The sequence below is a fragment of the Meriones unguiculatus genome, chromosome 15 (genome assembly GCF_030254825.1).
Source record: "Meriones unguiculatus strain TT.TT164.6M chromosome 15, Bangor_MerUng_6.1, whole genome shotgun sequence".
NCBI classification, from domain to species: Eukaryota; Metazoa; Chordata; class Mammalia; order Rodentia; family Muridae; genus Meriones; species Meriones unguiculatus.
In genome coordinates this window covers 19,860-45,120 of record NC_083362.1, presented here as the reverse complement: position 1 = coordinate 45,120, position 25,261 = coordinate 19,860, and the positions used below count along the sequence as shown (strand labels likewise).

The 25,261-nt window shown below is 50.8% G+C and overlaps 1 protein-coding gene across 8 annotated transcripts; it reads right to left on the bottom strand.

Annotated features, from left to right (window-relative positions):
• Positions 1-231: 231 nt before the first annotated feature.
• Positions 232-25,173, bottom strand: Rasa4b (RAS p21 protein activator 4B). Of its 8 annotated transcripts, none has more exons than XM_021651501.2 (21): positions 24,931-25,173; positions 19,636-19,692; positions 18,210-18,323; positions 17,771-17,832; positions 16,615-16,744; positions 15,087-15,168; positions 14,133-14,264; positions 12,959-13,050; positions 10,922-11,039; positions 10,537-10,687; positions 10,223-10,287; positions 9,888-10,000; positions 9,512-9,704; positions 9,259-9,396; positions 8,439-8,583; positions 7,814-7,980; positions 7,483-7,620; positions 5,989-6,124; positions 4,488-4,608; positions 798-862; positions 232-674 (listed from the first exon to the last, which is right to left on the bottom strand). In XM_021651501.2, the coding sequence occupies exons 1-21, from the start codon at positions 24,993-24,995 to the stop codon at positions 553-555; spliced, it is 2,406 nt and encodes an 801-aa protein (XP_021507176.1). In that variant the 5' UTR covers positions 24,996-25,173; the 3' UTR covers positions 232-552. The 8 variants fall into 8 exon arrangements, 6 of the variants coding, with proteins under 6 accessions (XP_021507176.1, XP_060223867.1, XP_060223869.1 ...); XM_060367884.1 differs by having other exon boundaries at positions 5,989-6,136; positions 24,931-25,126; XM_060367886.1 differs by lacking the exon at positions 14,133-14,264 and having other exon boundaries at positions 5,989-6,136; positions 24,931-25,126.
• Between the last annotated feature and the right edge of the window lie 88 nt (positions 25,174-25,261).

Here is a 25,261-nt window from a genome sequence, read left to right as displayed (position 1 = left end):
TGGCTGGGAAGACCCATCGTGTTCCACAGTTTACAGAATGGAGGGGTGTGGAGAGGATCATGGGATAGCAGTTGTGAGTCTAAACAGGCCTGGCCCCAGGAATAAAAAAAATGAAGGATAGACCTGCAGAGAGGCCGTGCTGGTGACCCCAGTCCTTGGTCAAACCCCCATCCCCATATAGGGTCCCCTGAATTCATGCTTCCTTGGACTCCACCGCAACACGTCAGCACCTTGGCAGTAAGGGCACGTTTATTAGTGGCAGCAGAGTACTGTGACACCCAACCTAGGAGGTCAGACAGTGGTGATGGCTGAGAGTGAGGCAATGCAATGTGGACAACCTGGCCTCCTAGGGTTGGGTCTGTCCTTGGTGAAGACTCTGGGTCATGGGGATTACAAAAGCAGTAGATCTCCCAAAGAAGCAAGTGTCACTGTTGTCCCCCAATAGTTATAGACAAGGCCATGTTGGGCCACAGCCCTCACCAGGATGACTGGGACAAGGATCCTGAGCATGTCAGGGATCTCCAAACACCTGACAGGGGCTTCATGGACACCTCACGTCTGTAGCTCTAGAAGTCGATGGGGCTCTCTGGGTGGTGGGCCAGCCAGACTGGAGCTGTGGGCATCTCGAAGATCTTGTAGCACATGAAACAGCTGGGCCAGTGGGTCCTCAGGAGCTGAGTGCAGATACATTGTGAGGTGGGCAGATATGGCTCCAAGGGTCCAAGGGAGGCCCTACCCATGTGTCCCTGTAGGCAGCTGAGGCCACCAAACCCAAGTCCCAGGTGGGAAGGACCTACCTCCACCATGTCCTGTTGGTGAGATGCCTGTTTCTGTTTTCCCACTCAGTATCCGGTACTTCTCCCTGCAGAGGAAGGCAGCTTGAGGGCCAGCAGCCACACCTACCTTGCTGGAATGACTAAAGATGTCACATGGGCTCCCTGAGCTAGAGGTGGCTCTAGGGTACAAACAGATGCTTCCAGTCTACAAGGAATAAGCACGGGCCCAGCTTCCTCTTTTCAACTTCCAGCCATATTTCTCTGCTTCCCACTATTCAAATATGGATAGGCCAGAAGCCTCCCCCATCCTCCACCCCTTTTAAAGCTGTTCTCACCATACAGCCAAGCCTGATCTTGAAATTGCAATCCTCCTGCCTCAGCCTCCCTAGTGCTGGGGTGCAGATGTGACCACCATGCCTGGACAGAAAGCCAACAAACCAAGCCAAACTGTGTCACTCTGGGTTTGTAGAGACAGTGGGAAATAAGCCAAGTGAAGGTCCCCAAATGCCAGTTTTGGGAGGAATTCAGGTGTGGAGCTGGATTGAAAGAGCCCAGGGTTTTTTGTTGTTACTGTTTTGGTTTTTCGAGACAGGGTTTCTCTGTGTAGCCTTGATTGTCCTGGATTCACTTTTTTAGACCAGGCTGGCCTCACACTCACAGAAATCTGCCTTCCTCTGACTCCCTGAGTACTGGGACCACAGGTGTGCACCACCACAGCTAGTTGAAAGATCCCAGTTGTTTTTTTTTTTTTTTTCTGCACAGTATTCATTCCACTGTGCTACACTCCTTGTTATTTTATGTTTCTTGTTTGTTTTGTTCTTGGGTTTTTTTGTGAGTGTTGTTTGTTTTTGATACATGGTCTTACTATGTAGACCATACCTGAACTCTTCTTCTCTGCGTTTCAAGTGCTGGCATTAAAAGCATGTGCCACCACACTTAGCTGTTTTGGTTTTTGAGACAGGATCTTATGTGTCCCAGGCTAATCTTAAACATAACAGAGGGGCTGGAGAGATGGCTCAGAGGTTAAGAGCACTGTCTGTTCTTCCAAAGGTCCTGAGTTCAATTCCCAGCAACCACATGGTGGCTCACAACCATCTGTGATGAGATCTGGTGCCCTCTTCTGTTGTGCAGGCAGAATACTGTATAAATAATAAATAAATACATCTTTAAAAAATATATAACAGAGGAAATTCTTGAACTTCTCATCATCTTGCTTCTACCTCCAGAATGCTGGAACTATAGGTATGAGCACTGCACCTAGCTCAAAGGATTTTTGTTGTTGTTGTTTTCTTTGGGGGGGGGGGAGGATAGGGGTATTGAGACACCGTTTCTTTGTGTAGCCCTGGCTGTCCTCAAAATGGCTCTGTAGAACCAGGCTGGCCTTAAACTCAGAGATCTGCATGCCTCTGTCTTCCAAGTGCAGAGATTAAAGGCGTGCACCATCATACCCAGATTTTAAAGAGTTCTTAAGAAGTTATTGTTTTATGTGTATAAGTGTTGTCTGTATGCATGTGCATGTTTCTGCACCACATGCATGCATGCCTGGTACCCACAGAGGTCAGGAGAAGGTGCCACATCCTCCTGGAACTGGAGTTGTAGACAGTTGTGAGCCATCAGGTTGATGCTCTTAACAGCTGAGCCATCTCTCCTACACAAGCTTTTGAGAGAAGACCAAAACCCTGGAAGACCCCTGAGCAACAGGAAGGAGCTTTGAATCACCTACTCCTTTTGTGTAGCCCAGGAGAATGCTCTAGGGAGCTGGATGGCCTTAGTGCATCTTCCAGCCTGGCCCCACCCAGTGGTTCAGTCAATGGAGCCCAGATATCCTGTTCTGCAAAGCTGTTTTAGAAAGCAAGCTGATTTTTCCCCCTAAGGTTTATAGTCAAGTCTAAAAACTTAATTAGCAAGATAGGCCATCTCCAGAAGGCTGGGAAGCTGGGGTCAAATTAGCACAGGAAGCAATTGTGGCCATGACTCCTGACACCCTAATAGGAGATGACCTCATGATGCAGACAGGCAGTGGGAAGGTGCTTTGGCCTCATTAGAAGAGAGGTAATGCAGAGCCGGCAATGGCAACATGTTTCAGCAAGAAAAGTTACTTGCTGCACAAGCCCATGGACCTGAGTTCAATCCCTGAGACCCACATTAAAGTGGACGGAGAGAACTGACTCCATAAGTGTCCTCTAACTCCACATGCATAATACAGAAGCACATGCCCCCATGGACACATTATATAAACCCAAACAATAATAAATAAAAAAGAGATGACCAAGCTGGGTATGGTCACGTGAGCCTGTCACTTGAAGTACTTGAGAGACTGAGACAGTCAATCCTGGGATGTATTGCAAGACCCTAAGGACCAACGAGACAGCTCAGTGGGTGTTTGCCTTGTATGAGAGAGAACCCTAGTTTGATTCCAGAATCCTTGTAAAAGAGTCAGGCATGGCAGTAGGTGCTTGTAATCCCAGACCTGGGGAGGAGGCAAAGATAGGTGGAATGCCAGGCAGCCAATCTTGTCAAAGCAGTGATCTCAAGACTAATCAGAGATCTTGTCACAAAAATACAAAAACAGCCAGGCAGCAGTGGCGCATGCCTTTGATTCCAGCATTTAGGAGGCAGAGGCAGATAGATCTCTTGAGTTCAAGGCAAACCTGGTCTACAGAGTAAATGCCAGGACAATCAGGGCTACACAGAGAAACTCTGTCTTCAAAAACCAAAAACCAAAACCAAACACAGGAGGAGACTGGAGAGATGCCTCAGTAGTTCTCTTCCAGAGGGTCTGGGTTGGATTCCCAGTTCCGCATATCAGGTGGCTCACAACCACCTAAAGACTCCGGGGGGGATCCAGCATCTGGCTTCTGAAGGCACCTGCACTCATGTACACGTCCTTGTACATAGATACACATACAGACACACAATTTAAAACAATTAAACTGAGCTAGAAACAAAAGGGCTTAGATGGCTGAAGAGTGGTTAAGAGTATACACTGCCCTTCTAGGTGACTGAGTTCAGTGCAGGGTTCACATCAGGCAGCTCACAACCTGTAACTACAGTTCCAAGAGGTCTCATCCCCTCCTGTGGCCCCCACAAACACCTGCACACATGTGGCACAGGGAGGTGTACACACATGAAAATAAAAATAAAGACTTTTTGTTTGTTTGAGACAAGGGCTCACTGTGCAGCCTTAGCTGGCCTCAAACTTGCTATGTAAACCAGGCTGACCTCCAACTCATAGAAATCCTCCTACCTCTGCCTCCTAAGTGCTGCATACCACACTTGGATAAAAGTAAATCTTAAAAAAAGTAAAAGAGGAAAGAAAAATAAAACATAAGAAAGTGGACAGCTGCTAGGCAGTGGTGGTGCATACTTTTAATCCCAGCACTCAATAGGCAGAGGCAGGCAGATCTCTGTAAGTTCACGGTGAGCCGAGTCTACAGAGCAAGTCCTAGAACAGCTAAGGCTACACAGAAAAATCCTGTCTAAAGAAAAAAAAAAAAAGGCTGTCATTTGGCAGCCATACACATCCACACACATACGCACACCCACCCATGCATAGAAACGAACATGGAATCAAAGGCAAATGAAGCAAAACAGATACAAAAGACAGGGACCAATGGTCATGTAGCAACCCTCAGCCCCAATCCCAGTTGCAGGCCTCAGGTCAGCACATTCACTGAAACCATTCATCTGCGTCTCTGTGAGCCTCCTCACCAAAGAGCAGCCTCCATGCCCAGCAGGTGCCTGAAGATGAGCTGAGCCTCAAGGTCATGGTCCAGTGGATCACTCCATTCCTGCAAGGTCACCCGAGAGTGGGTCTTGTCACATCCCAGATCTGGAGGCAGAGAGCAGACTTACAGTGGAAACATGCCCAGCTTCCTGGTAGTACACAAAGAAATCAAAGCTGGGAGGGAGACAAGGATTGATGAAGGGGTCACTAGGGGCTGGAGAGATGGCTCAGAGCACTGTCTGCTCATCCAGAGGTCCTGAGTTCCATTCCCAGCAACTACATGGTGGCTAGTGGCTCCCAATCATCTATACTGGGATCTGATGCCCTCCTCTGGCATGCAGGTGTGCATGCAAATAGAGCTCTCATAGATGTAAATTAAAAAATTTAAAAACTGACCCTGGTTCTGCTTGTCCTGACCTACGCTTATGGTTGTGGCAGATCATTTTGGCTTCAATTGCGGGACCACAGAGTACTATGGCAGGTGGGTGTCCTGTGGTGTTCAGGTCATGGGAGATGCTAGTCTTCTGGAAGGTCAGTCTGGAGGTTGCCCTGAACCTGAAAGGATGGCCCTGAGCTCTCCCGCATTCAAACGAACTGGTCCTGCTGCTTGCCAGCTCTGCCCACTGTCAGCCTCAGGTGTAGATGTTGTGGCTTAGCAGTAGAGCTGTTGCCTAGAATTCTCCAGTGAGCAGCTGGGGGCTGGGACGTGGCTCAGTGGTAAAGTGTTTACCTAACATGTTGGTGGCCCTGAGTTCCATATGCAGCAACACACACACGCACGCACGCACGCACGCACGCACGCACGCACGCACGCACGCACGCACGCACGCACGCACCCACGGATGCACGCACTCTAAGTCACAGGTTCTTCCCAGGAAAATGGGATCTCAGGTTGTCTCAGGGGCCACAGTGAGCCCCCACCATTGGGGGTGGAAAAGGTCTTGAAATTTCTAGAATTGATGGACGTGGTGTCACATGACTACAATACCAGAACTCAGGAAGGCTGAAAAATTGGCTCAGCAGTTAGGAGCACTGGCTGCCCTTCCAGAAGACCAGGGTTTGATTCCCAGCACCCACAAGGCAGCTCACAACTGTCGATTACTCCAGTTCTAGGGGATCTGACAAACTCTTCCTAGCTCTACAGGCACCTACACACACACACGGATATACATGCATATACATAAATAAAATAAAATAAATTTTTATTTAAAATAAGTATAAATCTTTAAAAAAAAAAAAAAGAAAATTCTAATGAGTTTCTATGGTTTGCCAGAATATTCAGTGAATTCACTCACAGTCATCACACACTACCAAACCACCTGGTCACAGATCTTTCTGTGCCTGGAGCACCTGCAGGCCTGGCTTTCCTTGGGCAGCTTTGCCATAGGCAAGCATGTGGCTTTCCAAATTTTAAGAACCCTTCTCCCAGCTTAGGACCTGCGTGGGACAGATGCAGAGCAGAGGGATCAAGGCCAGCACGCCCACCTGTCTTGTTTTTCTGGTGACAGCAGCTCCACTTGTCCCCACGGAAGATGCCGGGGTGGTAGGATGCCAGGAGGCTTCTGTTGTTGAGGCTCACTTTGCGCAGTGCAGACAGCCACTGGTTCAGCTCGTTCACACACTGCGGGGACAGCTTCCCGGAATTCTACCTCACCCTCCTCCCCACAGTCACCCTCTTTGAGCTACTCCTCACAAGTACTCTCCTTGATACATACAAGTTAGAGTAATCTGGGAAGAGGGAATTCAAATGAGCAACTGCCTCCATCAGATTACTCTGTAGGGCATGTCCACTGACGTGGGCAGGGCCAACCCACTGTGGGTGATGCCAACTGTTAGCAACTGGTCCTAGATCTTATAAGAAAGCAGGATGAGCAAATCACAGGGAGCAAGCCAATAAACAGCATTTCTCCGTGGGCACTGCTTCCTGTCCTCTGGTTTCTGTGCTGCGATCCTGCCTGACTTCTCCTGATGACTGGCTGCAAACTATATACCCTGTAATGCTTTCCTCACCGAGTTGCTTTTGTCATAGTCTTTATCACAGCAATAGAAGCCTAAGACAACACACACCTTCAGTCCCTCAGTGGAGGATTCTAGGCAGGTGCTCTACCTCTAAGCCACACCCCCAGATTCTATTGGACGAATCTGGGCAGGCGCTCTACCTCTAGGCCACACTCCCAGGCTCTTACTGGGGAACTCTAGGCATGTGCTCCATCGTTTTTCTTTTCATTCTTTTCTTTTCTTTAAGATTTATTTATTTATTTTATGTATAGGAGAGCTCTATTTGCATGTACTCCTGCAGGCCAGAAGAAGGCATCAGATCACATTATAGATGGTTGTGAGCCACCATGTGGTTGCCAGGAACTGAACTCAGGACCTCTGGAAGAGCAGACAGTGCTCTTAACTGCTAAGCCATCTGTCCAGCTCCCCCCCTATTTTTTCAAGACAGGGTTTCTCTGTGTAGCCTTGGCTGTCCTTGACTTGCTTTGTAGACCAGGCTGGTCTCGAACTCAGAGATCGGCCTGCCTCTTCCTCCCTGAATGCTGGGATTACAAGATTGCATCACTGTGCCCCGGCACGCTTTCTCTCTCTCTCTCACCCACACCAGAACATAACATTTTCAGTATTTACATTTGGGACCTAAGACATTGAATTTCAGGCTAGCCTAACCTACAGTGAGAGTCTAAAAATAAATAAATAAATAAAAATTCAGACCAGAAAAGGAAAAAGCAAGCTCTGAGTCACAGAGTCATCCTAACCCTAACCCTGACTATTCCTCTAACCACAAACATACCTACATATGGAGGCCCACTGGCAAACATAGACCATGCATCTGGGGCTCTATGACAACATACTCACACAGCCTGCAGTACCTAATGTGGCTGACAGAGGGCGAGGGAAAGGTGGAGACAGTCCACATTCTACACCAGGGTACTCCTGCAGCCCGCCCCCCTCCCCCATATTGCCCTCCAGAGGCCACACCTTGCACTGCAGGTAGACAGTCTGGGCCCGGCCAACATCATCTGCATAGATGACCTGCATGACGTGGGAGCTGCCAAAGCTCTTCTCTTCTACCTTCTCCACAGCCCGGATGCTGGCGAGCTTGATGAAGACACTTTTCTGGGGCAGCCAGGAAAAGGAGGCTGAGGGGACTGGGCTAGGCTGCTCTACTTCCTTCTCTACATCCCCAGGCTGGCTTTGAACGGTCTATATAGTTGAGGCTGATCATGAACGGCTAATCCTCCTGCTTCCACCTCCCAATTGCTGGGATAATTAACCAATACGCATCATCCCAGTCTCCCTGCTCACCCACCTTGGAGCTGGCTGTCTTTGCGAAGCTGAGGGCTTCAGTGGTAAGGGAGAAGTACAGTTTCTTGAAGGAGGACGCAAGAGGGCCTTTGCCTTTGGTCCTGTGGATAAACAGCGGTCCCTCCTTGACAGGCGGTGCCTGCGAGTTCAGTGCCCGCTGTAGGTCCAGCTCTGAAAGCAGGTAAGAAAACAGAAGAGCGTTGCTAGCAAAGAGGAGGGAGAGACTAGGGGAGGAGCTAAAACCGGCTGGCGTAGAGTCAAGGGGAGGGGCTAAGGCAAACCGGATGCTGCGATTAGAAGTGGGCAGGGCCCTGTGTGAAGAGGGTAGGTAATGAAGCTCGGTGGGTGGAGTGTTGCCTAGTATGGACAGACCCTGGGTGAGATTTGCAGCATCACATAAAACCGGGCTTGGTGGCTCAGCCCTTGGGAGGTGGAGACTAGCGGATCATAAGGTTTAAGGTTCTCCCTGGCCGTGAGTTTGCGGGCATCCCTGGGTTAGCTTGTCTAAAAACGAAAAAACGTCAGGTGGGAAAAGAGAGGACTCATTTAGTCCCGTTTGGCAGGGCGGTAGGCGGGGTCAGGAAACTTGCACACAGGCTTTGGGCATGATTGCGTAGGAAGGTCCTTGCCTTCCTTTTCTTCTATGTCTATGAGCTTGGTGATGAAGTCCTTCATCTGCACCACGCCCTGGAGCACAGTGGGCTGTAGTGGTTCCATCCATGCCTCTTTGGTCCTGCAGACCGCCGTGTCCATATTGCCTACATTCTGGACCGCCTAGGGATGACAGCAAGAAGCACAGAGCTTTGGGGAGGCAACAGTCCACCCATGGCTGCCTACCTCAATCTAGCAGCAGAGACCAAAGCTGAGGAGGCAAAAAGGCCTTACTGTGGTTCCATGGATGAGTCAGGGTTGCTTTTTGATTATTTCAACACCTGATAACATGGAACCAACATTTCTGCTTTCGTCTGCAAGTCTGTTTAATTATCGTTGTGTGTTGTATTGGGGTGTGCCTGGTAGGTGTGGAACTTCAGCTGGTTGATTTGTGGAAGTTTCTCTCTTTACATCTCGTAGGCTCCAAGGATGGAACTCAGGTCACCAGGCTAGGCAGCAAGCATCTTTACCTACTGATCCATTTTGCTGGCCCTGCAAGTTTCTTCCTAATATTAGAGAGCTGCAATGCTGGGCAGATACAGGCCTGGGAATAAGAACTGCATTGGAAGACTCCAGTTCACTAGACAGGCATTGGGCTTTCTTTGTCTCTTTAGGTTTGGATGGTGCTCTCAAGAAATGATCACGAGGATGTTTTGTAAACTGTGAAGTGCAAAGCCATAGAGTACCAGTGGCCAGGCTGCAAGACCTTCCTAGTGCCTACTGGTGCGACACTGTGGAGTAGAACAGGGCCCCTTTGAAACCTAACTGGTCTTCCCACCCCAGTCTGCAGGCCCACACCTTGGCCAGCAGAAGTAGTGTGCGGCTGGTACGAGCATCTGCGTGTCTCTCTCGCAGGTGGAAAAGCTTGGGCGACAGGATAGCGGGAGAGAAGAAGCGAAGGCACAGGAAGCTGGTGACAGCGAAGAACGGTACGTTCTGGAAGGGGATGGAGAGTAGAGACTAGTCAAGAAGCGTGTCTGTCTTCCAAGGCCTACATCCCACAGGATTCCCTTTCTCTCCCGGCCTTCAGCTCTGCGGCCAGGGGCCGCACCTGGTGCTGGGCGGTCGGGAAGCGCTCCCGCACGCGCTGGAACAGCTGCCGGAAAGTGGCGCGGACCACCGCTGGGCACGCGCGAACCGAGCGGCATATTGCGCTCAGCAACGCCACCAAGTGAGTACGCAGGGTGTGTGCGCTCTGCTCCAACACCTCATCTTCCGTCTGTGGGCGGTGCAGTCCAGAGCACCTGCATGGGATTAACCCTCAGCCTGTCCTAGTCAGCACTTGCGAATTCATGGAGGCGGGGGACCCCTCGGACATCAGACACAGAGAGAAAGGACAGGTGGACCAAAACAGAAGGAACCATAAACACTTCTACACGGGGCCTGATTCCATACAGTTATGCACCCAGCGATTACCCCGGCCTCACCCTACATCCTTAACTTCCACTTTGCTGGGGTCCAGCTCCACGTACTTCTTCTCCTCGAACACTCGGTCAATGATGGGACCCAGGATGCCATGCAAATATCGCATCCCTGCCACCTGGGGGCCACCATAAACCGTACTAGTTAACCACCCTGCCTGCCGTTGGACTGGAATATTGACTCAGCTTTGGGCCCAATGCACAATTAGGGTGACTCAATGTACTTCTCCACTGAATGTGTGTCTACATGCATGCATGAATAAATGCATATCTTCTAGGGCCCTAGAAATAGAACTACTCCCCATGGGTCCGAGGTCTGTAAGATGACCATGCAACCTCACCTTCAGAAAAGACTCCATGGATTTTGAGGCCAGGGAATTGCTCCGGAAGATGGTGTTGGCCTCACCTACAAGCAGAAGTTCTAGTAGGCAGGGAGCTGGGATGAGGCTTTAGGGGCAGGAGGACAAAGGACCCATGAAATGGGGTCGTTAAGTGCCCAGCAGTAAATGACCTCAACATTTCCCACCTGCCCCACTTGGACTGTTGGTTCTTTTTAGGGAGGGGGCGGCCTCGCCTGCATTTTAGAGGGGCCCAGTCAATGTGCTAATGAGGGCCTCTTCCCACCCTTCCTGGGACAAGTCCTCCTAGGCCTCACTGGTACGGCTCAGCTCCAGCTGAAAGAGCAGGTCCAGAAAATCCTTGGCCAGCCCCTGCCCCAGGAAGAGCTTGAGCAGGGTAGTGGCCACTTCCTGGCGACACTCAGCACTAGCTGTCTCCTCGATGATAGAAATCAGCTGTCCTGGGCCCTGCAGGAAGAGGCAATGCTCACCTGGGCCCTGAAGGGAGCAGCAGGAAGAGGCAGGGCTAAGACCTCAGAGCACAGTGGGAAGGTTGTTTGGGTACAGGGTGGGGTCCTTTGGACATTATTTAATGCCCTCCCAGCCCCAGGAGTCAGTTTATTGCTCTGCAAAATGGGTTCAGGACAGGCAAACTACTCAACTAACCATGGATGCCTTCAGTTTCCCATAGGGTCGTCTCACCTGGGTGCCCAGCTTCACCTCCTGGCACAGCAGTTGTATGAGAGGCTGGTAGAAGATGGATGGCAACACTGTCTCATCCCATAGCCGCACCTCCAACTGCAAGGAGCCCAGGTTGCCCCTGGAATGGGCAGCCTGTGATCTCTCCACCAGGGACTCAGTTCTCCTGGGCCATGTCCACTCACAAAGGCTCAGGCTTTTCCTCTTTGAAATTGGCCCTGCACTCTCTTTGCCCATGTCCAGCAGCTGCTCTGCAAACCTCTCCCGCCAGCTCTCCCTTTCCGTGTCCCTGTCTGGAAGACCCTTCTTGCCGTATTATCCAAAGAATCCACCACCCATTTTCAAAGCCTAGTTCCTTCCTGCCTCCTGATTCCAGTGTACTACGGGAATCCACTTGGGGTACACCAAGCTCTCATATTCCACATCATCAACTCCTAAACACCATCACTTCACCTGTATGCTTTACCCAGGAAGCAAACTGTTAACCTGCCAGAGCAATATAGACTCAAGTAAGGCGGGTGACATCCCATGGTAACTCTAACTTCCAGGATTTCTTACTGTGACTCCCCTTGGGGAGGACCATGACTAAGGCTTAACTCATTATGGCTCTCACTAGCCTCTACACATGGCTGATGTGCGCATACTGCCCAGTGCACACCACATGTGCTGAAGCCTTCAAATCTGGCCTAGACTGCTTCAAGACAAATGTCTTGGGCTGGGCACACCCCTGGCCACCTGCCCCCACCCTGAGAAGAACACGGATGAGGGATGTGGGACCTTCCTCAGGGATCCAAAGCTCAGTCAGGCAGTGGGTGTGAGAGCCAAAGAATTTTCTAGATGGAGCCAGCAGATCGAGCAGAATAAAAAGACAAGACACCAAGTTAAATTTGCATATGTTTAGTATCAATGTGGCTTGAATACTGAGTTATCCTTTTTCTTGTTTGAAACAAGGTAGCCTTGTAGATTCAGACTAGCCTGGAATTCTATATCCCCCTGACTCAGCCTCCTGAGTGCTTGGATTCTAGGTGTGAGCCACCTCACCTAGCTCACATTCTTACATTAAAAAGATGTCCCCAGGACTTAGATGAAGCTCAGTAGTAGAGTACTTGCCTAGCAAAATAAATCCTTGGGTTTAATCCCCAGTGTGTCATATAATCCCAGTACTGGGGAAGGCCAGCCTGGGCTACATGAGACCCTGTCTCAAAAAAATAAAAAAAATAACTAATCAGGTGTGGCGACACACACCTTTAATCCCAGCACTCTGGGAGGTGAGGCAGGTGATCACTGAGGCCAGCCTGGTCTACAAAGCAAGTCTTGGACAGCCAAGGCTACACAGAGAAACCCTGTCTCAAAAACAAACAAAAAATAACTATCTGAAATTTAGTTTTGAGATAGGGTCTTGCTCTATCAAACCAAGTGGCCTCCAGTTCTAAAACTGGGGTTACAAGTGTGTGTCACTCTGTTTTACTCCAGCTGCCCCAGTCATGTGGCATGTAGCACTTGCACATGCCACAGTGAATGGTCAGAGGTCAGACATAGCTTCAGAGTCTAGGTTACCTGAGCCATCTGACAGCACAGGTGTTCTAGTGTTTAATTTTTATCTTCATGGTGCTGGGTGTCAAACCCACAGCCTTGTGCCTACAGGGCAGGCCCTCTACAGCTGGTATATCCTCAGCCATGCCCTGCCTTTCACATGGCAACTCTATTTTTGGAGACTCTTGAAGAAGGAAGGTTCAGAGTCACGGCTCTGAGGCACTCTCTCTAGGGACTAGGGATCTGCAAGGAAGCCCTTTAAAGGGAAAGGATCTGAGCACTTATTCCAGAAAGCAACAGGACATAAAAACAGGAGATCCATGCATAACAGTGTGCTCAGAGGACAAGAGTGTACATAAACAGAGCAGCGAGGTCCCACCTGGATGAGAAAGATGCCGTCATGGTGAGCAAAGAATGAAGGACACTGGAGCTATGTATTCTTGGCCCCTGAGTAATCAACCATCTGAAGCATCCCCCCCCCCTCCAGGACCCCACAGTATCACTCACTGGCCTCTTTGGCTTTTGGACTGGTCAGGCTGCAGCTGGAACCAACCTTCTTCCTGCTGGGCTGAACACAGTCTCTGGACGTTGACTACCACCTGAGTAAAGGGCAGATCAGGGCTGGAACAATCAAGTCAAGTACTGGCCAAGTACTGGTCTTTTTTTCCCCTGAAGTTAGGGATAGAACCTAGGGCCTCACAGATGTTAGGCAAGCATTCTACCACTGAGCCACACCCCAGCCCCTCACTGGCAGGGGCTTCTACCACTGAGCCAAGCTATCAGCCAACAATAACTGTGGTGGTTATTCTTGGTTGTCAATTTGACTACATCTGGAATTATCTAAAACCCCAAAATAGTGGGGTTTCTCTTAATTTGAAGTGGGAAGATCTACTTTTGGTTGGTTTGTTTCTCCTTGTAGCGCTATCTGTCCTGGAACTTCCTCTGTAGACCAGGATAACCTTGAAACTAAGAGAACCACCTGCCTCTGCCTCCTGAGTGCTGGGATTAAAGGAGTGTGCTATCACACCCAGCTAATTTCTTTTTTAGGATTGGGTAAGAGGAACTACTGATTCTCCTGTCCCCACCTCCCAATGTTGGAACTGCAGATATGGGCCACCAAGCCTGGCTTGTTGTTTCATTTGTTGAGACGGGATCCTGCTTTGTAGCCCAGGGTGGCAATTTGCACCCATTTGCAGCAATCCTCCTGCCTCAGACTCCCAAGTTCTGGGAGTACTGCTATGCCTGGCTTACTCTCCACCCCAGGGTTTTACTGTAGTCTTCCTGTCTTGCTGTCCTCAAACTTGGAGATCCACCTGCCTCTGCCTCCCTGAGTGCTAGGATTATAGGCATGTGCCACTTTGCCTGGCTCCTGGCTTACTTTTTGAGACAGTGTCTGCCTAAGTTGCCCAGGCTGGCCATGAATTCAATCTGTACTCCTGGGGTCTTGAAATGGAGATCTTGCCTCAGCCTTCCAAATATCTGGGATGACAGTTCTGTACCACTAGGCCTGGCTTCAATTATTGGACAGAGGACCTTGAAAGGGTCCCAGAGCACCAGAGCAGCCTGCTGGGAGCAATCCCAAGGCTACTGTCTGAGAAGGTGGATGGCATGGCAGGGATGGGCGCCAGACACTGCAGGTGATGTTGGAGCCTGGACAGGTTGGGGTGGGACTAGTGCTTACTTTGCCTAGAAAGTCATTCCGGCTGACAAGATCCCAGTCCCAGGCCTCCACCAACAGCGCTCCTACGGCTCCCTCCTCCAGCTCAAATTCAAATGTCTCGTGCCAGCGTGGGTAGCAGGATTTCTTCACCACCTGCTCCAAAAGGGATAGTGGACGCGGTTCACAGGGATACCCAGGGCATGAGCATGGCACCTCCCCTGGCTCTGTACTGGTGTTTCCAGGTCCAACTAGGAGTGGTGGAGCAAGACCGTCACTCCAGCTACTCAGGAGGCAAGAAGACTGAAAGTTCAAGGCCAGTCTGAGCAACTTAGTGAGACTCTTACTTCAGAAATAAAAATGAATACCTTAAAGTTATGAGTAAGGAAAATAAGAATTGCAGGTGACACCTCAGTCCTCATTGCTAATGTGAGACTATATGTACATATATATACATATATACATACATATATATATATATATATATATATATATATATTTGTTGTTTTGAGACAAGATTTCTTGGTGTACCCTTCACTGTCTTGGACTCTCTTTGAAGACCAGGCTGGCCTCGAACTCACAATGATCCACCTGCCTCTGCCTCACCAAGTACTGGGATTACAGGTATGCATCACTGTGCCTGACTGTGAGACAAACTTTTGAGTGGGTGATGGTTGCCCCTAAGGTGGCCCACCTACAAATAAATAAATATGAGGCATGGCTCAGTGGTAGAGCATCTGCCTAGCATGTTCTGAGTCCAGGATTCCTCCAAGGTATTGAAGAAATATTTCATAAGAAATCACACACCTCACCAAGGGGAAACTGAGATGCAGAGTGGATACAGGACTCATCTAGGGCCACACAACAAAACAGAGGCTGCACTGAGAACCCAGCTCTGGACAAGCTCCCCCAGGCCGTCTGTCCATCTTCAGGATAATGTTCATAGAAATAAGGTCCACCCTGCTCTAGACTCCTCACCGAGGTCTCCTGGGTCCGGCCATTGTAGTGCACTCGGACGAAAGGGTCAGATGCTCCATTCCGGTCTTTTGGGGCCAGGTCCCTGGTGGTGAAATGAGGACAGGGAATCACTGCTTCTGCAGTTTGCTTGCAGTGAACTGAACAGGAAAGGCTTGGCTCATCCAGGGTTGCATGCTGGCTGACTGGGTGGCAGCTCTCTCTTCCCCCACTAAGATCACTCATAGCCTCCTTGCCTACTAGCCAAGTCCCTGAGGTGAAGTCTCCTGACTGAACAGCTGCAGAGACATAGCTGTGCCTGAGTCTGCTCACTGAAGAGAAGGCAAGGGAACTATACAGCACTCAGGAAGCTGAGGCAGGAGGATTGTGAGTGTGAGGCTAGTCTGAACTAGGATACATAGCAAGACTGTCTCAGTGGGTAGGGGTGGGCATTAGGTCACCCCTACGAGATTTGCTAAGAAGAGACTCGTGTGGCTGCAGTTCTTGGAGCAGAGGACTGAGAGATGATTCATCAAGGTTGGAGAATGTTGGGGACACCTATTTCTGTTTTATCCACCTTAATGAATTAGAATGTGTGTGTAACTGATGGCCCCATGGTCCTGAGGTTGGGTACTATATGCAACCTATGCACCTACGTACAACCCAGTGCCAGAGGCAGCCTGGTGCCAGACAAGGAGGGTGGATGGAGGTAGATGGGAGACAGAGAGAAGAATGGGGGGAGGTAAGTAGGTTGTGGTTCAGTTGTTCCTCATGGCTCCAGCCTCAGAGCAGAAAATAAAGCTGGGGTCAGCCGCAAGAGATCCTAAGTATCCATCATGCAACACACACCCCTCCATTTACCAGAGAGACCACTTCCTCCCAGATGGGCTAACTGCCTCAGGCTAAGGGGCATTTTCTGTTTCTTTTGTGGAACTGGCTGGCTGGAGGCTGCCCACTGGCCCCAATGGTGGACTAGAGGGACTGTCCCATCCACACATACTGTCTGGACATGTCACCCCCCCCCCCCACAGCATACACATGCACAGATATGCCACACAGACCACACACATATGCACATGTGATCACACACAGGGGAAGTTTAAAACTGGGGCTGGCAGTATAGGGAAGGAAGACCAGACCCAGCCTTCAGACACTGGTGTCTGAATACAGTACAAGGGTGCACACGATAGCCTGGGGTGGTGGGCCTGGCCTTTAATCTCTTTAGCACTCAGGGAGGCAGAGGCAGGTGGATCTCTGTGAGTTTGAGGCCAGCCTGGTATACAGAGAGAGTTCCAGGATAGCCAGGGCTGTTACACAGAGAAACTGTGTCTCAAATTACTAACAAAACAAACAAACAAAAAAGAAAATTCGGGTTAAGACAAAAGATTATTGTGTTCCTGAAGGCTACATCCTTTAGACAGGTCACTCAGGCAGCTTCTCAGCATCTCGACAGCCAGGCAGTCTCTTGAGAGTAGCCTCGGGTGGGAGGAGAAAGAGGAGCCTGGACCTCTACACCCCTACATTCCCACCCCCTTCCCCCAGCCCATCTCACCTGGCCTCAAGCACTGAGCAACGCAGCCGGCTGGCATGGGTCCCTGGTACCACCTCCAGGCGCAGGTGGATCTCTCCCTGCACCTCCTCATTGGGGTCCACCTCCATCAGGTGTGTCCATCCACTGAACCCTGCAGGGCTTCATGTCAGTCAAAGATGGGGGGCCCACATCCACTTTTACCCTGAGATACACCTGTCATCCTATAGCCCCTCCACCAGCTCCTTGCGTCCTCTGCATATTTCCAGTGTCAGGTGGCAGAAACTGAGGCTCAGAGGTTGAGCAGCATTGGAAGAGCTGAGATGCTGTTTACTGTGTGGTGTTGTGCCCATTTCAGCTAGGCTGGCTGGCCTGTGAACTCTTGGGATCTTCCTGTCTTTCCCAGACAATGCTGGAGTTGTAGGCACAAGCGGCCATGCTTGTTTTTTTAACTCTGGGATCTGAACTCTGGTCCTCTTGCTTTCACAGCAAGTGCTCTTCCTCATTAAGCCAACTTCCTAATCCCTTCCCTTCTATTTTCATCATGAAGCAGGGTCTCATGTAGCCCAGGCTGCCCTCACTCACACTATGTATCTGAGAATGATCCTCCTGCCTCTACCTTCCCAACACGAGGATTACAGGCATACACCACCATTTTTTGACTGGAATTTAAGTCAGTGACCCAGTTCTAAGCCTTCATTAACATTCTTGGCTATGATTGTATACTCCTGACCCTCACTGGTTGTGGAAATGTCCACTCTATCCTTAATTATCCCACCATGAAAAAAGGGAGAACAGTGGCTCCCTTCAGGCTACTGGAATGATAGTCTGAAGACCAGATACAGGACCCATGGACAAGGAAATGTGTGCACTGGGGGCACCTGGACAGCTGAGGCTGTAACAAGCAAGGCCGCTGGCCTGGCTGTGTCAGGAGACTCAGTGAGTCAGCAGAACCTGCCACCCCCTCATCCCTACCCTAGCCTCACAGACAGAAACAGGTGTGTGCACCAGGAAGCCATGGGATGAGTCAGAGGCTCAGATGGCAGAGCTCAGTGGACGCAAGAGCACCTGGGCTCAGCCATCTGAAAAGTCCAGAGAGGTCAAGACCTCTCTGAGGTTACACAGTAAGACTTGAGCATGGCTGAAACCCCCCAAATGGTGTGCAAGAGGGGCATCTTACCCTTTGGGTGAGAGGCTAGCATATCCCTCGTGAGGCAGACCTTTCCAATAACATCGTCCCGGCTAGGATTGGAGATAGAGTCAGAGTTGAGCCATGGAACCAGCTTCCCTGGAGCCCAGCAATCTCGGCCCCACCCACCAGGAAGCCATCATTTGCAGGACAGCACAACAGAGCAGAACAGAGGACTCATGTGCAGGCTGTGTACTCCCAAGATACATGATATGTTTTTGCATGTGAGATCTACAGCACACCACCCTCATGACCTCTGGGTGCCCACTTCATAGCTCATGTCACAGTGCACAGCTGTATGCACATATACATTTGCATACATACGTGTGCTTTCCCCAGCCCCTTTGGACATCCCCCACCAGGCTACAAAGAGACAGCAGTCACAACAAGGGGTACATCCTAGTCCAGCTGCAGGGCAGGGCAAACTTACCTGAGGGCATCCTCATCCATGACGTAGAAGGCCACTGTGTGAAACGTTGGGGGTAAATGCACTTTATACTCCTCACCCCAGAAGGGGCACAGGGTCTTCCACACAGTAGCTGTCCTATAGGAGAAGACCCTCAGGACCTGGTCAAGCCACCACTACATTCTCCGCATCTAGAACTTGTTAATCACGTTGGCTCAGAGTAAGATGTTTCCTTCCCATCTTCCAGTCTTTACTGTTGGCCTTTGTCCACTCTGGATAGGACATGAACTATTACTGTACACTTAGGGATACTGACCCCACAGTTGACAGTAGCTGATCTCGGGCAGTGGGGCAGAGGAGGAGCATGGACACCCTCCCTCTAGAACAGAGCTGTCAGTCAACTCATGGGATTCAATAGGGTGCATGGTTTGAGGGGATCTGAAGTCACAGGGAGTCCAGATGGAAGCTCAGGGGATCACCCCAACTACTTCTCAGAGAAGTCAGGAGGAATGGAATGTTGTGTCCTCTGTTTCTGTCTGTTTGGGACACTCAGAACTACCACATCCCTCTTCCTGCTTATTGCTCATGGGTTAGGCTCAGCTTGCCAAGGTGTTAGGGGTTAGCAATGGCTGCCCAGTCAGGTATGCATCACGGTCCAGTAAGTCTGATCATGAACTTTAGTGGATGGTGTTTGGATCGGGACAGGATGGGAGAGCAAACACCAGTCCATGGTGTTGGAGTTGGCAAAACTGCTTATTGGGTGAAAGAGCTTGCTGCCCAGCCTGGTGGCCTGGGACCCACATGGTGGAATAAGAGAACCAGCTCCTGTAGAATATTCATTTCCAGTCTGGGTTTGCAGGTTCTTAGGTGTGAGGCCCTGGACAAGTTAACTAGTCTGAGCCTCAATTTCTCTATCTGTAAATGGGAATTAATGATACAGTATTCATTGTAATGAATTCCAATGAAGACTTAGCTGGGAGACTAGTGGAGATTGTATTATAATTACTCATCACTATGTCTTTCTGGGTGGTAAAGTTTGCAAAGAAGGACCCAGGCAGGTGACAGTGGCTTGCCTGCAGGGCAGTCGATAAGGACCATTTTGAAGTCTATGACTGATAGGACCCATTACAGGTGGGTCTTTCTCAGCTGAGACAGCATGAGAATCCCAGAAGGATTAGGAACTCCCAGACAGCCTGGTGTGGTGTAACCCCAGCACTCTGGGGAAGCAGAGGCAGGAATATCTATCTTCCTTAGGAATATCTAAGTTCGAGGTCAGCCTGGTCTACAAAGTGACTCCAAGATAGCCAAGGTTACACAGAGAAACTCTGTCTTGAAAAACAACAACAAAAAGGAACGCCTAGCCTTCATCCATGTCTTCCGGAAGAAGCAGGTGGCTGGATGAGGGAGGTCAGCCATTCCTAGAGCCCTAGAGGAAGAAAGCAGTCAGTACCTGATGATGGGTTCATTGTCCACTTTCACGATGCAGTAGGGGTCGCTGCTGCCCGTGCTGTAAGACAGAAGGGCAAGGGACAGGTTTGGTTGGCAGCCTGATGGGGATAAGGCTGAGCGGAGGAGGACTAGGTGGGAACCTTGCTGGGATCAGGGATAATCTGAAGGAGGTGTGCGGAGGGCCAGGGACACTGAGGGCAGGGCCTAGGACAGAAAAATTTGCTGGAGGCGGGGACTGAGTGGGTCTGAAACAAGAGCTAGAGAGGCTTGGGAGGGGGGTAGGAGAGGGAAAGTGCTGGGTATGGGGCACCTTAGCACTGACGGGGGGCCTGGAAGAGGGGCTGCAGGACAAGTCTGAAGAGAGTGGAATCACTATAGGCAGAGGGCTTTTGTGGAAAAAAAAAAAAAAAAGGAGCTGGGCGGGGCTTGAGAGACCATCAGGGGTTGGAGCGGAAATAGGGAAGCTTTCCGCTAGTGGGGCTGGAGGAAATCTTGCTGTTGGCAGGGCTTTCTAGGTGCGGGGCTTAGGGCAACTTTAGCCTTGGAAGGAAGCCCTCACAGGGCTTATGGGGAGGGGGAGGGTCTGGGAGGGCTGGCAGCTCCCAGGCAGCGTCCCTTCCTCTGCCGGAGAAGGCATCCCCAGAAGACAGTGGAGACCTAGGCACCGTCCTCAGGCTGCAGCCCAGAGGCTACAGAACACGAGGCCCTGGAAGGAGGATGAGAAGAAAAAGAAGGCCCTTCACTGGGCTTTCCGGAAGGTCCATACTCCGTTCTGTGGCCTGCCACTCACTGTTTCTTCTCCACCTTTCGGCTTGGTGCCAAAACAGTCTCATCAACAAGGGCCAGGCATCTCCCATCACCTCCATCCTCCACACCAAACATCCCTGTATGTTTCTCTCTGAGCCTTTACCCTGCTCTCCGTGCTGCACGGGACAGCCTTCTCCTGTATGAACCCTCTGCTGCCTCAGAGACAGTAGGACCCCCTTGGATGAGGCAGCAATCGCCCTTGCTACACTTTGATCCTCCATACCCCAGGCCTGGCAGATGTGCACCTACCCACCTGTCTCCCTACAAGGCAAGGTGGGTGAGTACCTTCTCTTGTTCAGCACAGGACTTGGCCCAAGACAGGGGCCTAGTGTTTATTGAATGAATGAATGAATGAGTGAGTGAGTGAGTGAGTGAGTGAGTGATCGATCCTGGAAAAAAAGGGCTGGAGAATGCAACCCCAGAATTTCCCATATATCTATACTGTGGGGCTCATGAATTTATGAGGGTAGTGGGCAAAAAGAGGATCTTTGTTTGTCATTCATAAAAAAGGAAGTGCGTTTGAAGCCAGGGGAATTCCGATTCCAATTCTACTTCTCCATTCTTTTATCAGATGCTGGGGATGGATCTGCCTCCCCCCCGAATTGTAGCTAAGGGCCCTAAGACGGATTCTAGGGTTGCCTCTGAGCTTTGCTCCCAGTCCCAAACTTCCTAATTTTCTTTTTCTTTTTTTCTTTTTTTTTCGGTTTTTCAAGACAGGGTTTCTCTATGTAGCCTTGGCTGTCCTGGACTGGCTTTGTAGACCAGGCTGGCCTTGAACTCACAGAGATATGCCTGCCTCTGCCCTGAGTGCTGGGATCACAGGCTTGCACCCCTGCCCCGGATGAACTTCCTAATTTTCTAAAGGGGCCCTTGAGGCAGGGTTGCCACTGGGATCAAAAGTCCACTGCACACCCCCACCCCCAAATCCAAAACACACACACAAAAAAATAGAAAATATCTACCCAGGCTGTTTGGTCTTGGGAAACTGGGAAGTATGACCACGTGTAGTCTCTGAGACATCATTAAGTCGGGCATGCAAAGCCATAGGTTTTGGTGCTGTTTCAGACTCTTTGTCCGTGTGACAGAGATCACAGAAGTCCTCTCTGCTCCAGTGAGTTACCCTCCAGCATCTTTAACTTGCATTGCACCAGCCCAAAGCTGGAAGATCTCAAGCCTCAAGCAATCCTGGGCTCCAAAGCACACCCCAGAAACAGCATGAATTAATTTTTACAAAGAGTTTGAGCAAGGCTCAAAGATCATTGCCTGGCGAAGGTGACATGGACCTCTTTAGGTTGTGATTTTTATCTAAAAATATTTTTTTATGTGTGTGTGTGTATCTGTGTGGGTATGTGTGCATGTGATTGCCAGTTGGATCCAGAGGAGGGTGCTGGATCCCTGGTTCTTGAGTTACACACCCTACATGGGTGCTGGGAACTGAACTCAGGTTTTCTGCAAGAGCAGTAAGCATTAGAAACCACGGAACCACCTCCAGCCTCTGGAGAACAGTCTTTCTGTTCTTTCCTTTATGAGACAGCTTCACATTCTGTAGTCCAGCCTCGTCTCAGACTTTTGATTTTGCTGCCTCAGCCTCCTGAGTGCTTGGGTAACAGGCATGTCACAGGGCCCAGCTTCTTTCTGGGCTGTAGCCCACCAGAGGGTCCCTGCTGCCTAGCTACTGATCCCTATATTACAGGTTCCTTGGGGTGGAGAACCTTCCTTTTTAAAAAAAAAATATTTTACGTTTATTAATGTTCTATCTTCATGTACACCTATATGCCAGAAGAGGACATCAGATCTCAATATAGATGGTTATGAGCCCCCATGTGGTTGCTGGGAATTGAACTCAGGACCTCTGGAAGAGCAGCCAAGTACTCTTAACCACTGAGCTAGCTCTCCAGACTGAGAACCTTCCTTTTTGCTGCAGCCTCAGTGCTGCCTTGCTGAATGGATGAGTGAATGCCCAAATTAAGGCAGGACCAATTGTAGCAAGAGCTCAGAGGCAGAAACATAACCTGGTGGGCTGAATAGTGGAGACTGTGAGAAAAGACCCAAGGGTGGGAGGAGACAGTGTGGAATGGACAGATCTCCAGTGTAAAGAGTGGGCCTAGCAGCAGTCCTGGGAGAGCTCTGGGGACCTGTTGCTTACCAATGCTCTCCACCCTGGTAAGACCTATGGAAGTGGGCCCTTCTTCCACCATCCTTCCTCAAGCCTGTGGCCACTGGCCCGGTCTGGCGACTTGTAGGCCTCTATATTTAGGGCCTTGGCACTTTCTAGACTGAAAGAGGAAAGAGAGGGCAAACCCTGAAATAGCCTAGGCTTGTCCCCAGGGCTACAGACAGGGGATGAGCCAGCAGGGCACTGGTCAGCAGGAGACTAAGCTTTTTACCCAGCTGACCCAGGTCCCCAGGAATGGAAGGTAGGAGTGAGTGGGCAGAGGCAGAATCAGAACACTGCTCACAGCGGCAGCTGAAGAGAATCAATCTCACAAAGGGGATGGCAGCTGTGGCAGCACTCATATAATGTCATACACCTTGGTACGTAGAGGAGGGAGATGGTGAGTTTGAGACCAGCCTGGGATACATGGTAAGGTATCCTGATGGTGCAGGGCATGCCAAGACAATGAGTCACAGTTTCTGCCCTTAGAGTTGTCAGGGACTGGCAACTTCTGGAGGCTTCTATGAGGTGACCAAAATTTCCAAGGGCAAGAACAGGACCTGAGAACCCTTCCCACAGTCGCTAGGATAAGCCTGTGATAGGAAGTTAGAGAAAGGCAATGTAGGATGAATAGGAGTTTGCTGAGGAGGTGGTTCTAACAGGAATGTCAGAGGGTCTTCAGTATTTAAAAGCAGGACTGATCAAGAGAGAAGCCCAAATGTGGGAATCGGCATTTATGAGATAGCTCAAGAAGCAATTTTCAGGTCAGAGCAGTGCTTTCAGCCAGCCAGCATGTGCAAGTACGGGAATGGTGGTTGGGGGTGTAAGCAGAGATGAGTGGGGCAGGCTGAGAAGCAGGGCCAGGAAAGAGATTCCAGAGTTAGGACCCACAGGACTCCTTGGGGTGGAGACCTCTTCCCAGAATTCTAGAGCCTAAGCTGTGCCTCTGGAGCTAGGCCTCAGAGCCAGCTGCTGGCAGGGAAGGGGAGGAGGTGACAGAAGGAAGGGGCTGCTCCTCCTAGTAGACACTAGCTAGAGGAAGCCAAGATGACCTGGTTTACCAGTGCCCAGGGAAGTGAGGGAGGGGCCTGGAGGGCTGGGTAGGGGGGCTGGGAAGGCCTGGGGGACCCCAGAGACCCCTTGTCAGAGCTCATCTAGCCCCCACACTAGGGACCTAATTACCACTGGCGCCCATCTCCTTTGACGCATAGAAACCCACCTTGAGTCAGCCCACCCTCCTCGCTCCTCGTTGCCATGGCTACTGCTGAGCTGGCCTCCTCAGGCCCAGGGGGCCTTGAACTGGAACGCTCCAGGCGCTGAGTGCTCGGCGAGCCCGCCCGCCCCCGCTATTCCGGGTTTCTCCATTCTCTGCAGCCAGGAACCCACCGCGGACCCGGAGCGGACTTTGAACCCTAGGCCTCTGCTGGGCGCCTTTCTGTTCTCGATGCTAGGATTTCAGGCAGCTGGTTCACAGAAAGGGAAACTGAGGCTTTTCAAACTAAAACTGCGCATAAGAATGCCAGGAGGCACATTCTAGGAGTCAAGCAGTTGATGCCGCTAACCTACTGAAAATAGAGCGACAGAGGGGTGTCTGAAAGCTTCACAAATCTGGTCAGGGATCAGAGGAAGCTTTATTAAAGATGGCAATGCCAGTTAGGAGCCCGAAACTCAAGACCTTGTTTTGACACCTTTAGCTAACATTTCCTGTCTGTAGGCATCGGTTTTCTACTCTGTAAATTGATCCGAGGGGAAATGCCTCGCAGGAAGTGATTAAAGGGAGCGTTCCCGCAAAGTCGGGGGACACTCTAAATCCTGCCTCTTTGCCTCACTCCTGCTCCCCTCACCTGCCCCCTCCCCTACTTTTCACACCTGCATTCTTTGCCCAAATGAACAGCAAGCAAGTCCGGCGGACAACTCTTGGGGTTTATTATCGGTTCCAGAACCACAGGGAAATAGCCCTAGTTTTTGAGGGGCACTCCGCCCCTTTCAGCCACACCCTGAGCAGTTCTCACTGCGATGCTCCTCCCGCGCCAGATTCAGTCCTTTAAAAGCCCTGGCCCCCTATGAACCTCGGTTTATTGCCTCTCCCAGGTGGAGAAGCCCTCTTCCCTGTCTCCAGCCCTCCACCTACTGCTTCCCCCTCCAACCCCTGTCAAACACCCACAGCAAATCTCACTGTCCCCATTTTCCTAGCCAACCCCCCTCTGTGGCTGCACATGCCACACCCTCTCCGCTGCTCTCCTTGTGGGGAAGCCCTAAAGACCCCCGCACAGGCCAAGTGTATAAGAGGAGATCCTAGTAAAGTTGGGGTGGCCACCCGTATCCGCTACTCACATGTCCTTGGCGGGTAGATTTTTCCCTTCTACGATTCGAATAGACAGCGAGCTGCGCTTGGCCATTGCGAATCGGCGACGTGGAAGCCTGGCAGGCAGGGATCCGGACGCCTGGGTCCCCTCCCGGGTCAGCGGGAGTGGCACTGCCGGCCGGAGGGTGCGGAGGACAGGGAGGGGAGCTCTGGGGCGGAGGGATCCTCGCTACTCCATTCACCCCTCCCCGCCAGAGGGGCGGGGAGACGCTGCATGCGAGGACCAATCAGCGGCTTGGATGACCAGGATGGACGTGGCTTCTGCGGCCCGCGGCCCTCATTGGCCGCCTGGAGCGGGGA

Bases quoted from the DNA above. Each gene is read 5' to 3' on its own strand.
- Rasa4b (XM_060367884.1), bottom strand. From the start codon at position 24,995: ATGGCCAAGCGCAGCTCGCTGTCTATTCGAATCGTAGAAGGGAAAAAT. The intron at 17,833-18,209 runs GTAAGTTTGCCC...CTCCAATCCTAG, and splicing joins ATGGATGAGGATGCCCTCAG to CCGGGACGATGTTATTGGAA. The intron at 6,137-7,482 runs GTGTGGCCTCTG...AATTCCGGGAAG, and splicing joins CTGTCTACCTGCAGTGCAAG to CTGTCCCCGCAGTGTGTGAA.